A 17,855-nucleotide genomic window follows, 5' to 3' on the forward strand; every position below is an offset into this window, starting at 1 on the left:
ACAGTTGTATGCGTCAGTCTGCTTGGTTTAGAGTGATATAATTAAATAGTGATACTAATTAAATTGAACGAAATACAAATAGTTATTAGATTGCCTGTATTAGACGTCTGTGTTGATTATTATGATTACTGCATTTTTCATAAATAATCCTGTAAGAAGTCAGGCTCTTCCTCACTTACTGTAACTTCTCAGAAAATACTGTAACCACTAGTTGCCTGAATAAATATATCATCACCTAATCCTTCACTTTCTCAGAGTCTGGGAAAACCAACATAGTACAGTGTGTAAAAGGGATACTTTAACCAAAGAAGCAGAGCTCTTGAAGCAAAACTCATCTCTAAAACACTCCCCCATTGCATCCTGTAAATTTAAACCAGATATCTGAGTTGTGTCACTGTAGGAAGAGAAAATGTAAAAGCATAAAGGCATATTAGAGGTATATTATACATTGCATTGCACTTGAAAAATGGGGAGTGATGTGAATTTGAGGACACGGTTAACACGGGCTACAGCTAAGCAAACAAAACAGGGTATTTCTCAGCTGCTGAGTTGTCTAACCGTTTTTCTAGCAGATGCTCTTAGCCTAGCTAATCACTCAGCTGTAAGTTTGCAGAGATACTCAAGCCCCAGTGGTTTGCAAATGCTGAACTCTTTCAAAGAGTGTATGAAAAACTGCAAAGGCTGCATACAGGATCTGTTGCCCCTAAATCCAGTTCATCGATTTTAAACTGGAGTGATTATAAGCTGAATTTTCTTTCAGTTAGTTAGTGTGCAACACTAAGTAACATGTGCTTGGCTGTTTTACGGAATATATTTATTTTTCTAAGATATGTATCACGAAATACAACAAATAACAGTTTACATGTTTATGTGTGTATTGCAGTGTGTAAGTTTAAAGCACATAAAAGATGTGCTGTCAGAGCAACAAATAACTGCAAGTGGACTACATTAGCCTCCATTGGAAAAGATATCATTGAAGATGAAGATGGTGTAAGTACTACTGTTATTTACAGTACTTTCCAACAGCTGTTTCTTCTTAATGGAAAAAAATGGCTAAGCATAGAAATGTTGTCATGAGACCCATTGAAGTTAATGGTACGTATTCCTGAACGCTTTTCAAAGATTAACATGGTATTTAAAACAAAAAGTTATATTTCTATCTTACAAGACAAGTTTAGTATTTGTGGGCTCTTGATTGTCCCTGTGGTACAAGATTTCAAAGACCACATGCAGAGAAACTCTGAAGCTGGAGAATTGCTCCGAGAATTTCTGATTGCTCTTATGCAAAAGTGGTATTTTATGCCATTACTGGGTTCTTTTGACAATCTGTTTTGTGTCCTCCTTATTGATAGCTATTCTCTATAAATTATTACAGTGAGTGCACTAAGAAAAGCTTCGTACTCAATTTAGGGACTGCTTATAGAGCTGTGACATACCAGTTGTGGGTGACTGAGGTGGTACATAAAGCCACAGATATACTCTGCTGTCCTGCCCATTCTGAGTTTTAGTTATTTTGATTGGTTTGTGCTAAGTAATCAGCATTAAGTGAATGGGTACTTATTTATTTTAGGGAGTCTCTAGATTTAACTGTCGTGCTGTTTTGTGGTTAGTTGCTACCACAGTGTCATGAACAGTTGAGATGTCTATCCCTTCTTCAGATGTCACGTTTTCTGCCTAGCGTGTGAAACAGCACCATAGCCTATCTTGATAGCAGTTGCCTTGCAAGAATTGGTGTAACTCATGCTAGTTTGCTGTACCTGCTTTTTTGATCAAAGGGAAGAGCTATGGGAAGCAGTTAAAATCTACCTGTAATTGAGACACAAAAGCCTGTAATTTCTATTTCTGAGTGTTTAACTTTTATGACTACTTCTTCACAGGTAGCTATGCCTCACCAGTGGTTAGAGGGTAATTTGCCTGTCAGTGCCAAATGTGCAGTCTGCGACAAGACCTGTGGCAGTGTTTTACGCCTGCAAGATTGGAAGTGCCTTTGGTGTAAAGCTATGGTAGGTGCAATGAACCCACATCCAAGTGCCTAAGATTCTGCCAGCTTTATACCTTGCCTTTTTTTTTTCTTTTTCATTTCGTAACCTTGCTTTTGGATTAAGTAGGAGCGGGCAGCTTGTGCAAACTCAGGTCTCTCTAATGTTCATCATTTCTCATGACTGTCGTACTTGCTTTGTTTAGTTTTTAATACACCCACAGATGCAGCTTTTCTTTAAAAGGTGTTGACATCCAACGTGGTTTCTCTGCCTTCTCCTAACTGATAACTGAAGATTCTGCTGCCTGTTCTATATGCTTGATAATCATATGTTAACTTTCATGTCTCTTTTATAATGGATAATTTGCATTCATCTTTAAAAATATTACTGCAGGAGTCATGAAGTTCTGTTCTTCAGTATGGTCCGTAGGTTGCTCATTGAAATTCTGTAATGCACAATTGCTCTTTCCCCAAAATATATTTTATTCTTTATTTTTTTTTGCTTGTCTAAAAAGAATGCTAGAGTATATGTTAGCGTATATATGCTAGAGTATAGAAGTGGAAAGCCAGCAGACTTTTTATGGTTGAGGCTTTCAGCGTATAGATGTCTAAATCTCTGTGTGTAGGCAGCGGAAAGTTATTGAAATCTCCAGTGATGAGTTTCAAATCCAGGTGATTTGAAATTTAGGTGAAGTGCAGCACCCTCTGCATGTGTCTGGTTTTCTAGTAACTACGGAAGAGGCCAATACAACACATAGTTTATGGGACACTAGCTGTACCTTCAGCTGGTTTGCCTAGCTTGATAGGTATGCTAGCTTTCCTGCAATAGATCTTTCTGAGTATCCAGGTGGACTGGGCAAGTATAGAACTGTAGCTTTGCATGTGTACAGGGTGCCTTCTCCCCTCAGCACGGATGCTGGCTGCTGGGAATTTGGTCATACCTTGACAGGGGATGGAGGTAAGGGATTCCCTTGAAAGGACAATTCACACCTGCTATAGGGGTAGCCAAAGGTGAAGTTCTCCAAAGTTAGATCTTGTGGAACGAGTAATCAGCCTCTGTGGTTGAATGTTCATATGTTTTTGTGTAGTTCCACTCTTCAGTCTACACCTAAATGTTAAATGTGTTGTTATTACATAAATATTGTATAAGTTATAGTTTCACCCAGAAATTCCACTGTAGGGTAGGGAAATCATTTTTTCCTTTCTTTTTTAGGTTCACACTGCCTGTAAAGATCTGTATCCTCGTAAATGTCCACTCGGCCAATGTAAGGTATCGATCATACCTCCAACAGCACTAAACAGTATAGACTCTGATGGTACGTAGTATTGTAGTGTGTTCAGTGGTAGCTCTGGACTTGCAGTGTCTAGTGATATCTGTATTACTAAACAAGCGTAAAATCCCTCAGCTAAACAGGCGAATGCAGTCTTCAAATTTAGAGAATAGTAGAATTTTCCATATAGCTTTTTAGAGGGCAATTTAACCAACAAGATTTTTTAAATGCTTTTGCAAGTTACCCCACTAGATTATTTTTTTTTTCCCATTTTTATTTATGACTCTTGGAAACTTTTCAACTGAATGATCAGAGTCTTTAGACAAAGTGGTCTGATGTCTGCCTGACATGCGTCACTTGCAGAATGAGCTCTCAAATTCTGGATTACTTTGCTTTATGCTAAATGCTGGCTAAAGTAAGCTAGCTGAATGGCTCAGATCCAAAAGCTGTCTTACCAGGCTAAAGAGCAGAATTGGTTATACAGTCTCTCTGAATTTCTTTTAAATATAAGCAGTGTAAGAATCCTGCAACACACTGATAAAGAAACCCAGCAAATGTTCACAACTCAGACATGCTCTTTTGTGGCTCAGGATAGAGATACGTGAGCAGTGGGAGACTTTATTTGAAGGCAGGGAGTGGAATTAATATGGACTATCACGAAATCTAACAGCTTTCTTTTTATAGTTCCTGTTGATGACAAATGTAGACCAACAACTTTAACACAGTTTAATGACTTTTATTGTATGAAGCTAATAAAAGTCATTGTTTATACTGTATATATTTGGTCTTTTCTATTTACTTGCTCTTCGCTGTCTCAGACCAGAGCATCATGCTGCTATCTCTCATTCATGCTAAGAAGATTGTTTCATATGTGAAATTATTTTTCCTCACACTTGAATAAATTAAAAAAACCTTATTTTAAATTATGCGTTATTATAATGTGGAATTATAGTAGCATCCTTTAAAACCAATTTTTATATGTAGTTTTACTATTTGTTCTAGGCAATAACAATGGCATAATTATTTTAATATTGCCTGAGGTAAATGTCAACACCTATACCTATGATGTCAGGTTTTGATGAGAAAGCACTACTTCCATGAAGTGGTAATGTTACTGACAGCAGTGTCCATTAGTGCTATTTACTGAGGGCCTTATAGAGAGCCTGCTATAATCAGTTGAGACCTTCATTGGCGTTAATGAGCTTTGGATCACAACTGAAGGTCTGTTGTTCAATAATTCTGTTATATTCAATAGTATAACTTAAGCCTGAAAAAAAAATCTCATGTAAAGAGCAACTGAGTATGATAACTTATTCGTAGAAAGTTCAGACTTGGATAAGCAAGTTCAACCCAGTAAGGTTAAAGAAAAATCAGATGAAAAAACAAACATTTCCAACTGAAATTTGTATTTAATTATGTGATAATCTGTGAAGAAGAGATTTGAGCAGTATTCTAAAAAGCTAACCTTTTTCACTGTAGAAAAACAATAAAGCTATTGTCTTCAGGATTTTACTAAATCTAGGCACTGAAAATACTTGAGAGAAAAAATGAGCTGGTAAATTTTGAGCAATTATGTTTTCCTTAAAGGGCTACTTTTCAGTTTAGTGTTTATGTAATGCATGATAAGATGTACTCCTTTTGTCTTTCATTCCTTTCTTCCTCTTTCCCATGATTTCTTTTTGTGTTGTTCATATTAGAAAGCCTTATTTATTTCATTCTTTCTAACTATGTTCACAGGTTTCTGGAAAGCCACATGCCCGCCATCCTGTGCCAGTCCTCTTTTAGTTTTTGTTAACTCAAAGAGTGGAGACAATCAGGGAGTAAAGTTTCTTCGTCGATTCAAACAGTCGTTAAATCCAGCTCAGGTGTTCGATTTAATGAATGGAGGACCTCACTTAGGGTAATGACCTCGGAAATCTCAAGCAATCCTTTCTGCAAAGGAATATAGTGCAAAGTACAGTATTGTATTGTCCCCTCATTGCTATAGTTCTGTCACCAATATCTTCCTATTTAAAATTTGAAATAGATAACAGTCTTAGTATGAATTCTGGTGGTTGAAGGGATTTCAGGATAACATTTTCACTTTAGAAAAACTCTTCTGCAATGGGTGATCGTGAATATACTTAAACTTGTTTCATTGTAAAACAATGTTCAAAATATTATTTAGGCAACATATGTGAGTGGTCATGAAGATGAGCATCTCACGAAATTTGGAGTAAGACCACAATTAAAACAATCAGGCATTCTACAAAATCTAGAAGTTGATCACTGGAGAGAGGGGTGAAATTTGCAGAGTGGTGGCCACAACCCAATCATCTTTGCACATTCATGAAGATTAAATTCATGCACATTTTTCTGTTAGCTAATGTAATTCCACTCAGATGTAGCCTTATGGTTAAGTGCCCTATTAATACCAGTAACATCAACTGGAAACACAATTTTTGGTAATCTTAAAGATGCAGTATTTTGCTTGCATGATAAAAATTGAGACATAGTAAATGAAAAAAATTAAGTTAAAGCAGTGGGCAAATAATACAAATATAGGGGAATACAGCTGTGGGTTTTTATAGTTAGTACTGTGTTACGGAAATGTATTAACTCTAAGTTGTAATATTCTTTTCATTATAATTCATTATGATTTAAATTTGAGATTAATCTAAGTCCCCTTCAGCTAACATTATGTACATGTAATTATAATCACATAAAACTAAGGAAGGCTTGTCTTAACTGGAGAGAGTTTTTGAGAGACAATCTGAAAAAATATGCCTGTTTGAAAGCTCTCTTGCTTCATATAGTTTTATCTGAAATTAGTATGATTCAAGACATTCACTTTGGATTTGCACAGTAATTGTAGGTCAGATTGGTTGCTTTTAAATATTTTTTCTCTATCAGTTTCCAAAGAGAGGTCCTTAGCAGTTATTCTATCAGATTGAATGATGTCTTCTTTTTTTTCTAGTTGATCTAAAAAGCATAGTTGCATTCATTGAGAGAGTATATTTCTAGGGGCCTTTCTCCCTTTTGTCAGGGGTAGTACAAATTCTGGTATCTGTATTCTTTCCTTGAATATCTGCATCTTTCGTTCTGAATAGGTATCTACCTATCGTGTACAAGAGACGTTATTTTCTTTAGAAAAATCCGAATGCATCTAAAATTTGTGATCTTAATATGTTGCTTTTTAGAAACAGTTCTGGGATTATACATGTTCTGGAAAATAACATGCATTAAAAATAAACATCTTTATTTTTATTATTTTAAAACTTAACACTTTCAAATTCTTGATTATTATTATTTATTTATTTATTTTAAGTTTAAATCCCTGTTGTTTTTACCTCTTGGCTGTTTCTTCATATCTCATTCCCCTTTCCTCTGTGTCTCACCTTTCTGCTTGTTCTGTCTTTCTTGTCCTCGTTTTCTGTACTGGTGAAGAGTATTGTATTTTGTAGAACAGAATGAGCCATAGGAAGTGAGAGCAGGATACTGCTTTAAGGATCTAATATAAAATACAGTATTCTTTGTTCTACATTGTTGTCATCACCTTGTGTGTAATAATTGCCTCAAACTGTCCTTGCATTTTGTTAGTCACAAGTTGGCAAAAGCCCACCTGTATTGTGGAGCACATCCTGTTGTCGTGTCGTAACCTTTTCTTGTGAAAAATTCCTGGTGGTGCCTTGTGCTTCTGACCTAAGTGGGGAGCACAGAGCAGTTGTCATTTCAAAGCTTAGAAATTTTTTGAATAATAATAATAAAATCCTGAAAACAATATCAAGGGAATTTTTTAAAGTAAAACTTTGCATGTTATTTATCAGAAATGTCAGTAGAAGTGGAAGATACAGTGATAGATGGGATGCAGATATGTTTATTACAGTAGTTGGTTGTATCCACATACCTCAGAACAATACAAGACTCAACATAAAGGTGCCATGTACCCTATTTTCATTTAATGGTTGCTCATTAGTATAATTGGTCTGTCGGTAACAAACATAGCTGATTCTAACAGGCCACATTTTCTCTCCAGTTTGCGGTTATTTCAGAAGTTCGACAACTTCCGGATTCTTGTATGTGGTGGAGATGGAAGCGTGGGTTGGGTGTTGTCAGAAATTGATAAACTCAGCTTGCACAAACAGGCAAGTGTGTATACTTATTTCCTTCACTATACTCACTATACTTTTGTATGCATAATCTTCCTTAACTTGGTTCATTCTCGTGTTTATATGGACCAAACTCAGCAGTTCTGTTAAATGAAAATTTTCTGGGAAGTAAACAGGGTAAATTTTACCTTGATTACACATTTTGATTTGCAGGCTTTAGACATCAGCTATGTAATTGACATTGGTTGCTTGAAATAACAAGCATTTGTAATAGTTTGCACTTCTTCTTTCTAGTTTTCAATAGTAGATTTGTGCCTGTGTTGTGTTTCAGTGTCAGTTAGGAGTGTTACCCCTTGGTACTGGAAATGACCTTGCTCGTGTCCTTGGTTGGGGAGGATCCTGTGATGATGATACACAACTTCCTCAGATTTTGGAGAAGCTGGAACGAGCCAGCACGAAAATGTTAGACAGGTAAACTGAAATGTGTATATACCTGATTTACCATGAGATTCAAATTATATTTGTTTGGTTTTCTGATGGTCTAAATCCATCTTAATGGATGGAAACTTAATCACAGAAGCACAGAATGGTTAAGCTCAGAAGGGACCTCTGGAGGTCTTCTGGTCCTTCTGGTCTTCTGCTCAAGCAGCGACACCGAGTTTGCCCAGGACCATATTGAAAAGTCCTTTTCTATATGAGGGTACAGATACTAATGATGAGGGAGATTGAAACAGTAATTGGGACAGATCTTCACTGTCTGTTTCAAATCGAAAAGTCAGGGGGGAGGGTGGCTGATGAGACTCAAAAGTGTTTTGCCCAAAGATGAACAAAAAGAGACATTTTTTTATATAGCTGATGAAGCTGCACAACTGTCTGTTAGTAGAACTTACAAGCATTAAGAAATTGCATAGATTCAAAACCATTGTGGGCAGTTTTACCAACTCCCTGCATGCTATTAAATGCTATTAAAGGTAGCATCTTTATTTTGGAAATACCTGAGCTTTGTTTCCTTGGTTGTGAGGACAATTCGCATGATGCGCCTTCACTCTTGTATGCCTGAGGCATTAGCAGCTGTAGACAAGAACCTGGGCTAAGAAGATCTTTGGCTTGATACAGTGCTGCTATTTCTATTTGTCGTGGCATTTTCTTAGTCAAAAAAAAGTGATCTTCCCACTCCTGGTTTTGTATGGTAATTCCAGGCTATCTGTTTCCATCTATAAAGCAAAGGAACAATCCTGATTTAAAAAAAGGTCTGAGAAGCTGGTGGTCGTGTCATTCTAATGGAGATGTAATGCTCTGCTTTTGGGATGAGTACACATATGTGTTTTTGGTATCTTTTGCTCAGTTAGTTTCCTGCATGGGTATTTCTGTTCTTATTCCAGCTACAAAAAACTTGAGTCTTATCAAATGATTGTTTATTTATTTTTTTTAATTAAATAGAGAATCAAGTCATTGTTTATTTTAAGCAGTTCTGCAGGCTATTAGATCATTTTACAGCAAAATATATAAAGTGCTTGTAACTGATCTTTAGAAATAATCATTGGCCTGGGCATTCTGGAGTATACATAGATTAAGTCATGTTTGTCTTCTATACTGAAAAGTGCTTAGTGTCATTCTTTTTTGCTCTAACTTTAGTAGATTGGCTCCCAAGGCCATCTGCAGTGATTTCTTTTTTTTTTTTTCAGCATGCTTAGAAGGATGTTGATATTAGTAGTTTCATACTACCCATGCTGTAGAGTACTGTCCTTTACCAGGGGAAAAAGTACATATGTCAATGAAAATACTTCACCATTTGCTTTGTTCTCATGCCTTCACCCCATAGTTGAGATGAAAAGCTGATGATAAGTTAGAGCCTTTTCTGCAGAAGCCATATATATTTTCTTTTGACTTCCATGGTTATTTTGCATGAATTCTTTCATACCGCAAATGTTTTCCTGGAGTCTCCTTTAGCTTCATTGAATGTCCCATGATTTCTTCACAAATAAGATTTATTATCAAATCACTAACAAAAAATAAGAGTAATAAATTGTCATTGGTTTTAAATATTTCACCCATGTTCATTCAGCTTATAACTAAAATGTAAGTTTTTGTTTGTTTGTTTGTTTTTTTAAGAAGTTATTCTGTGGTGTGACAATGAATTTTCTTTTTGTTGATATGTTGGAGAAAAGATAATACTCCAATAATCTGGAAACATAAAAGCTGTTATGTTCCTTTTAGGTGGAGTATAATGTCATACGAACTGAAATTACCAGCAAAGCCTTCTATTCCTTCAGTCACTGCAGAAGAGGAGTCAGAGGAATGCCAGGTGAAGTTTTACTTTTGATTATTATTATTTTTTCTTCGTGTACTTAACTTTGAGCTGTTGGGATGGCAATATTTGAAATATAATTGAAGTACTTGTGTAAAAAAAATAGAAACATATTTTCTGATCTGCTAACTCAATTGAATTCATATCTGCACTGCATGTGTATCAGATAATTAGGGTTTCTAGTTCTGTATTATTTGTGAAAAAAGAACAAAGCAACGGAGTCCTCAGCAGAGAAGTCAAAAAAATTTTCTTCCTGTAGACATGTACTGAAAAAGCAAAATGTTTTCTATTTACCTTGAATTTGGAGTAAGCTTTGAGAAAAACATTTTGAAGGCAGTGATTGTTATTCTGAAAGAAACTGTTGTAAGAAAGAAAGAGCTTGTACAAGTGAGTTAGATCAGGCAATACCACCTAATGTTCTCTTTGTTCTTTTGGAGAGCTTGAAATCATGTGCGACCTCAAAGAAAAGCTTGGTATGTCTTTAAAACTAAATTTGTGTTTGTACTATCTGACGAGGATTCGATTTTGAGGGAGAGCGAGATGCTTTAATCAAATTAATTGGCATAGAAAGACTGATTAAAAATGACAAAATAATATATTCCTGAGAAATTTAATGCATATCAACTTTAGCTCAAAAGTACTTGAGAAGCAATAATTAATCAGCAAGTTCGTGAATAATTTAATGATTCAGGCTGTTTTAATTGGCAGGGAGGTTATAACCTTTGACAGCTTGCTGGATATAGAGATGCAAAAAGACCGGGGTTCTACTGGCTGTGATTCTAATGTGGTTGTGGGTTGTTTACAGTGTCAGCAATGTGAATTTGAGGCTGTATCTTCTCTAGTGTTGCAAGACTCTTAACATTTACAAGTGTATCTTTATCTTGTAAAGTACAAAAAAAGAAAAAAAATACATGTTCTCATTTGTTCCGGCTTTGAAATTATGTTTAGCCCCTCCTGAAAATAGAAGTAAATGGTTATCCAAAACCTCTTGTTGGAAGATTGGTTCTGCAATCTATTAATCTGAATTGGAGAAAGGTGTTTTCTTTTGAGTACCCTGTTTGTTTCCTATGTTAATGTTTTTTGCATAATTTATTGATTTATGATATTTCAGAAAATAATGATTAACCTTACAGTATGTAATGTATTAAAATGTGGTTCAAAAAGCAAATAAAAATATACATCCAATCCTTTTCCTTCTCTTTCCTTGAGTTTCAAGAGAATTCTTTCACTTGGTTTGGTACAGAAGACTACTGTTGTTTAAACATCAGTATATTCGTTCTTAGAGATTAGGTGTTTAGGTATTGTTTTTCCTCCCTTGATTCTACAACTAAGGCTGGTTTTCAGGAGAAAAAAAAAAAGAAAAAAAAAAAGATTGATATATCTGCCTGGTAAATATAAAAAAAGAGACGTATATCTATACATATCAAGGGCAAAAAACACACTATGAGATTTTAAGAGATTCTTAAAGGAAGCCATCAAAAGGTTTCAGAACTGGAGTTATTTGTAGCTTTAACTCTGGAATGCGGTTGGAATTTTCTCTTAAAAATGAGATCTGGATCCATGCCTATTTTGAGGCAGGATACAGTAGTGTGTGAGGATGTGATTCTGATCCATTCTGAATCTTTTCTTTAGCATTACAGAACTTAACTCTTGTGGGTGATAAGGAAAATGCACAGATTTTGTTCTCTCAAACAGTTTTGTAAAAAAATAATTAAGTATTAACCATTAAAGGATTGTCTTTGATAACATCGAACACTTTGCAGCCTTTGTCAGTAGGGCTACTGTGGGAAGTAAGTTACTATTTGACAGTAAAAAGAAAATTCAAGATTATAAGCACAGATATTTGACTTCTTCTTAGACAAGTTGCTTAGTTTCAGGGAAAAATTGCTTGTTTTGGAAAAAGGGGGAATTAAATTATAATAATATATTATGTTATAAATCTGAAAAGAAGGTAGATTGTTTCTATCTCATGGGCTATTTTTAGCCTAGAAATAAATTGCTCTTTCATCTACAGGAGAAAAAGAGTTGTCAATCAGGTTATCAGATACAGTGTTATTTTGAATATTAAAAATTTGGTATATAAAATATAGTATGCAGATAGGAGCAGCACTGCCAGCTGCTTGCCCTTGCTGTAGTTATGCCATGGAAATCCTGCTATTTTTGGAGGTGTTTTAACTCACTGGTTGGTGTTAAAATGCTGAAAAGTGTGGAAATGGAAATCTTCTTTCCTCTCTGTTTTCAGATATCTGCTTATGAGGATTCAGTTGCTGCTCATCTTGCAAAAATTCTCAATTCTGATCAGCACTCAGTTGTCATATCATCTGCCAAGTGAGTTGGTTGTTTTAATGTACAATGTATGGGATGAATCCCTGTGAAACATTACAGCCATAATAACCTTCTGTATAAGTCCAATTTTCTCATGGTTGGCCCAGCTGGTTTGGCTTAATATATGTCGATTTATATGCTTTTGAGTGGATGTTTTCTTTGCAAAAGTTCTATATGGTACAATTGTAATGGATATCTTAATACTAAACATGTTAGTGTTTAAAAATATATATATATGTAAAGTTATTTTAATACACTCAAAATCAGCATGCAGCTTAAATATGAAACTGTTACTAATTCAAATATGTGACCTACTTCATGTTACATTTTTTTTCTGTTTTGTTTTATGCGTATCTGTATACTTAAGAGGACAAACAACTTCACCATTGAGAAGCAGAATTTCAAATTGGTCGCTTTGCTATAGCTGTCTGTATCAATTCAATAAACAGTGGTCTGTATCAATTCAATAAACAGTGGTCTCAGACAACAGGGTGTTTTTTCTGCAACGTAGAACACTTAAAAATTAGAGAGAATTGCTCTACAAATCATGGATATCATCTGAAATCAGAAGTATTCTGTGTGTACTTCCTCCTAGAATCTTCAAAAATACATCTGCCATTACATTTTTTTTCCTTCTGCTTAAGTTAATAAAATTTTATTAAGTTAATTAAGTTAATAAAATTTCATTTAAAAATCATACATAGTGCATGTTGAAAATTAAACTGCAGAATTTTATTATTGCTCCAAATTATAAACTGTCTGTATCTTGTTAAATCTCACTATTTAGATTATGTAAAGTAAATTTCAACCAAATGAACAGTACTAACCAATTATCCACACTGTTAGTAAGGTTGCAGTCTGTCTGCAGTGTAGGTAATAAGAACCGAGTCTGTCTCTGATTTACACAATGAAAATTCATTTCAGCCCCTGTAGTTTATGTAGACATGCCTCAGGGTCAGCTGTGGTTCACCAGCATGAGCTGGGCGGTAGGATGTGTGTGGCCATCCGTTTTCATCTCAGAAGTACTCCATTAAAGTCATTAGATTTTCTCCATGGATTCTAGGCTTCATCTTCAGATGGGAGTTTGCAAGACTGTTTGAAGTTAATAAAGTGAATGCAAGTTTGATAACAACTCTGGTATGGAAGGTTTACAAGCATGGGAATTGATAATAGTCATGTTCATTTCAGTTCTTAGAAATAAGAAACTAACTTAAATACAATGTGTGCAAAGGCTTAAATATAAAGGGAGAAAGGTTTTGTTTTATCACTTTGATTTTGCAAGCTTTGGAGAAGAGTATCATTTACTGTGCAAGTATGAAAACAGTTCAAAACACGAATGGTGTTTAACAGTATAAACAATTATATATAAATATATAATATAAATATATAGTATAATATAAATTATATATAAATAAATCAATTGCCATAAGAATTTAATATTCAAAACATATTTATTTTATCTGATTTGATTTCTCCTCTCTCCTATTATTGCCAAGAATATTATGTGAAACTGTAAAGGACTTTGTTGCCAAAATAGGAAAGACTTACGAAAAACCAGTGGAAAATGCAGATGAAGCTGATGCCATGGCCATTAAAGTAAGACTATGACTATTCTCAGGGTTAAAGGTGTGGGTTGTTTGTTTGTTTTTGTTTGTTTAGGTTTTGTTTTCCATGGGTGTTTAATTTTCAAATGGCTTCAAGACACCCAGCTTGGCTTACATTTCAGCCAGTGACTGTAAAATTCTTCTCTTAGTGCACAGAACAGTTATTTCCAAACCATCTTTTCAATGTAAGATCTCTATAAATTTTAGTTACATTTTTTTTTGCCTTCATAAAACACACAGTAACATACATAGAGAAAAATGGAAATATTTTGCATTAGGATTCTTACTTTTTGTCTGAAGGGGATTAAGTTACCTACAGAAAAACAGTGGACTAAGAGTATGCTGGGAGAATGAAGGGAAGAGAAATTATAATGTTAAAAATAACAGATTAAGATGCAAGTTGTAGAGATCACGTTGCAAAAACATTGAAAAAGATAGAAGGGATCTGATTTGAGGCACAAAGCTTATAAGAGCTGAAAAGAAAAGAAAAAAACAAAATCACTAATAATCCCAGAGTCAGGAAATGTACTTGCCAAATGGCAATTACTTCGTGAGTCTCATTTCTGTACTATTCTGTGTACGTTTTAGAAAATGTATCTTCTTTTTCACTCTGCCAGGGCAAAACAGTATTGGTTTCCTTTCTTTTAAGCACAGCAAATTCCCTCTTTTCCAGTGTACTTTCAGAGAGGTACTGCTTGGTGAGGGGTAGAGATGTTTGACAGTGTTTGCTCAGTGCCAATTCACTTGCTTAAATGTACAGGTGTGTAACAAAACAACAACAATAACAACAACAACAACAACAACAAAAAACAATAGTATGTATTCTCAGTCTACTTACTGGGCATGTCCCCATCATTTGTCCAAATTTGAGTACTGAACGTCCATAATTTGTTATATTGCTTGGTATGGAGAAATCTGTGGTAGTTCTGTCTGTAGTGTTGGACTTCCAAAGAGGAGTAAGATCTAATCCGCACCCTAATTAAGAGGCAGGCTGAGTTTAGCACGATGTGTTATTTTAGTCAGAGTGTAGCTTTTGTGGTTATAATTGCTGCAAACTGGCTGGGTGTTGCAGGGTCTGTCTACAAAAAATCATGCAAACTGACTCATAATTTGATATACAAAATGTCGAACCTGAGTTTGGATTTTACACAGTTATGTAGACATGTAGATACAACTTTAAATCATACCACATGGAGAATTTAGATCCGTCCCTATAACATGGTACTTAATTTCCTCAAAATGTTGATGTTCACTGCTATTTGGTATATGTATGTTCTCTTCCACTTTGTCTTAGTGTTCAGAGTTAAATGAGAAGCTAGACCTGTTGCTCCAAGCTCTTCACACAGAAGCCCAGGCTGCTCCTATTCTCCCAGGCATCACTCCCCACATTGTGGAAGAGGAAGGAGAGGAGTTTTCAAGTGAGGAATCCTTGTCTGAAAGTAAAGAGCAATTAGCAGAGTGTGTTGCAAAGTCTTCCACCCAGAAACTCTTCAAACCAAGAGAACAGTTAATGCTCCGGGCAAACAGCTTGAAGAAGGCTGTGAGGCAGATCATTGAACAAGCAGAAAAAGGTGCGCATTCATCTTTACTGATTATGATGCTTTTTCCTCCCCTCCCCTCCCTTCCTCTCCCCTCCGCTCCATGAATTTTAATAATTAATCTTGATTTCTGAATTTTTGCTTCGATAAAATCATATGCCTATTACAAGTTGCAAAGACAAGAGATGTGTTTTGTTTTAGATGCTGATGACAATCTGTATATATGATTATATATTTGTGCATGCGTGTGCCCATATACAAGTGTGTTTCTTTGGTAACTATTATTCTCCAAAAAATGAAAATTTCTGGCAGAAAAACATCAATAGGCAAAGGCAATTACTAGAATCTTTTCCACTAAAATGGCAATAGAACCATAGTTTTTAATATTTTAAAACTTATAGCTATGGAAAAAAGAAGCTCATATTCCATTTACTCAGATTTTCATTAAAGATCATTAACCTTTCTGTCATATTTTTTTTTAAATAAGCAGTTGTGGATGAGCAGAATGCTCATAGTGAAGAACAAGTGAACCAGTCCCCTGTAGAATATAGCAAAGAATTGGATGAATCCAAAGAAGAGGAAAAAGACGAAGATACAAAGGAATATGAGTCCCAGTCAAGTGAGTAAATTAGTAATAAAATCATTTTAAATTATGTAGTCTTCCTACAAAACCAACATAGTTGGTTGCATAATTAAAACCAGTTTGATTATTTCTATTGTTTTTATATCACTTTCTGAAAAATATCTTCTTTGTTTATAAAATGTTTCTGGTTGTTGGAACGCCTTGCATTGCATGCAGTAGGAGAATAGAACTTGTGTGAAAGCTTACAGCTATGATTGTCCTTTCTAATTGGTCTGAGAGAATATTTTTCCATGAATATATTATTTGCCAGATACTGGCATGGTGTTACACTGGAAGCTAGTCGCAAACTTTTAGATTTGGATAATTAACAGTTGAAGGAAAAATGCCAGAGAAGATGAACAGTCTTTTGGAACACATTTGCAAAGCTGAAAAGGTTACTTGTTGGGGAGAGAGGTGCCTGCATTTAATCCAGTGTTTGTACTCATCTTTTTATATGAACCTGAGCCACGACTAGAACCTATAGAAGAGTGGCAATAGCATGTCTCAGTCACAGGCATTTTAGGGCATATTACAGGAATTTCTGTCAGTCATTTCTGTTGAAAGTGCTTCAAATTGTGCAAAACTGACATACTTATTCATTGTACTGACAACAAAACTGCGATTCTCAGCTGGGAACTCACCTTGAAACAGAGTTTTTTGGAACTGAGAGAATGCATATTTAAGTATTTTATGTGAAGTAGAACAGCTTAAAGCAGGAAAGAATATAATAGAAACATGGAAGCCTCCTGAGAAGTGGAAGTATGAAGGTCATTCCCTCTAGTTGTCTAATCCAAAGCAGAGATATGAAACCAAGTCTTTAACGTCCTTGGTGTGTCCAACCTTCTGGCTTGTCTGGCAAGTAATATTACAGTCACTACCTCTTCTTCATGCATCTTTTGCTCAAGATTGAACCATTAAAAAATAATAGTAGAGTTCCTGCATTCATTCAGTTTCAATTAGAAAACTAAAAAAAAAAGGATAACGTGGAACACTGTTCCTGTTGTGTTTGTTGAGCAGCTCCAGGCACCAAGGCTAGGATGGTTACGGATGTTAAAAGGTAGTTTAAATTATAACAAGTGAAGAATTTAATTTCATTTTTATTAAATGACTTATTACTGTCTGGATCCTCCTTCAGAGGAGCAGACGTAAATAGTTCAGCAATACCCATTACAAAATACTTTCAGAAATTAACTAAGTTAAGTGATTTAGAAATGGACTGGCCAAAGATTCAGGAAAATGAAGAAAAATAGCCCGATCTTATTAATCTTTCTAGGTAGTCTGTGCTATCATCTTTAAGTACCTACACTTTTGCAACTTTCACAGCTTCTTCCATAGGCAGAGGATCACTGTCAAAGAAGGGCTTTTACAAGTACCTCAGTGACAAAAGGAAGACTGTTGGAAATGTGGACCCTCTCCTGAAGGAAACAGGGGACCTGGTTACCCACGACACTGAAAAGGCCGAGGCACTGAATCTTTTCTTTGCCTCAGCCTTTACCAGCAAGACTGGCCTTCGGGAATTGCAGGTCCCAAAGGCCTGGCTGAAAGGCTGGGGCAAGGAAGATGTGCCTTTGGTGGAAGAGGATTGGGTCAGAGAATACTTGAGCAAACCGAACGTTCGCAAGTCCATGGGCCCTGATGGGATGCACCCAGAGATGCTGAGGGAGCTAGCAGATGGGATTATGAGGCAACTCTCTATAGTCTTTGCTCAATTATGGCAAACGGGAGAAGTGCCTGAAGACTGAAGGAAAGTAAATGTCACTCCTGTCTTCAAAAAGGGAAAGATGTTTCCATCTGAACATCAGGAAGCACTTCTTTACTGTATTGGTGATGGAGCAGTGGCACAGATTGCCCAAAGAGGTTGTGGAGCCTCCCTCCTTGGAGATCTTCAAAAGCCACTTGGACATGATCCTCAGCAACCTGCTCTAGCTGTCCCTGCTTGAGCAGGGGGGTTGGACCAGAAGACCTCCAAAGGTCCCTTCCAACCTTAACCATTCAGTGATTGTGTGGAAGTTACTAGGGCTCCTTTTCATTAAAAAAAAACCCTTGGGTCCTCATTCCCAAACCAAGTTGTTAGTCCAGCTAGTTCCTTGTGGCTATTGGCTGCTGTATAGCAAGTCACTA

At 35.8% G+C, this 17,855-nt stretch overlaps 1 protein-coding gene across 4 annotated transcripts in view; it reads left to right on the forward strand.

The window, feature by feature from the left end:
- The window catches only part of DGKH (diacylglycerol kinase eta), a 176,919-nt gene that overhangs the window by 115,088 nt on the left and 43,976 nt on the right, over positions 1–17,855 (forward strand). For all 4 annotated transcript variants that reach the window (XM_048047719.2, XM_066988266.1, XM_066988272.1 and 1 more), the window contains 11 exons: positions 884–990; positions 1,878–2,003; positions 3,192–3,294; positions 4,987–5,149; positions 7,265–7,373; positions 7,669–7,808; positions 9,555–9,642; positions 11,888–11,973; positions 13,467–13,566; positions 14,869–15,145; positions 15,603–15,731. In XM_048047719.2, coding sequence (XP_047903676.1) covers positions 884–990; positions 1,878–2,003; positions 3,192–3,294; positions 4,987–5,149; positions 7,265–7,373; positions 7,669–7,808; positions 9,555–9,642; positions 11,888–11,973; positions 13,467–13,566; positions 14,869–15,145; positions 15,603–15,731 — 1,428 coding nt within the window. The remainder of the gene's footprint in view (positions 1–883; positions 991–1,877; positions 2,004–3,191; positions 3,295–4,986; positions 5,150–7,264; positions 7,374–7,668; positions 7,809–9,554; positions 9,643–11,887; positions 11,974–13,466; positions 13,567–14,868; positions 15,146–15,602; positions 15,732–17,855) is intronic.

This window comes from Anser cygnoides, chromosome 1, assembly GCF_040182565.1.
Source record: "Anser cygnoides isolate HZ-2024a breed goose chromosome 1, Taihu_goose_T2T_genome, whole genome shotgun sequence".
NCBI lineage: Eukaryota > Metazoa > Chordata > Aves > Anseriformes > Anatidae > Anser > Anser cygnoides.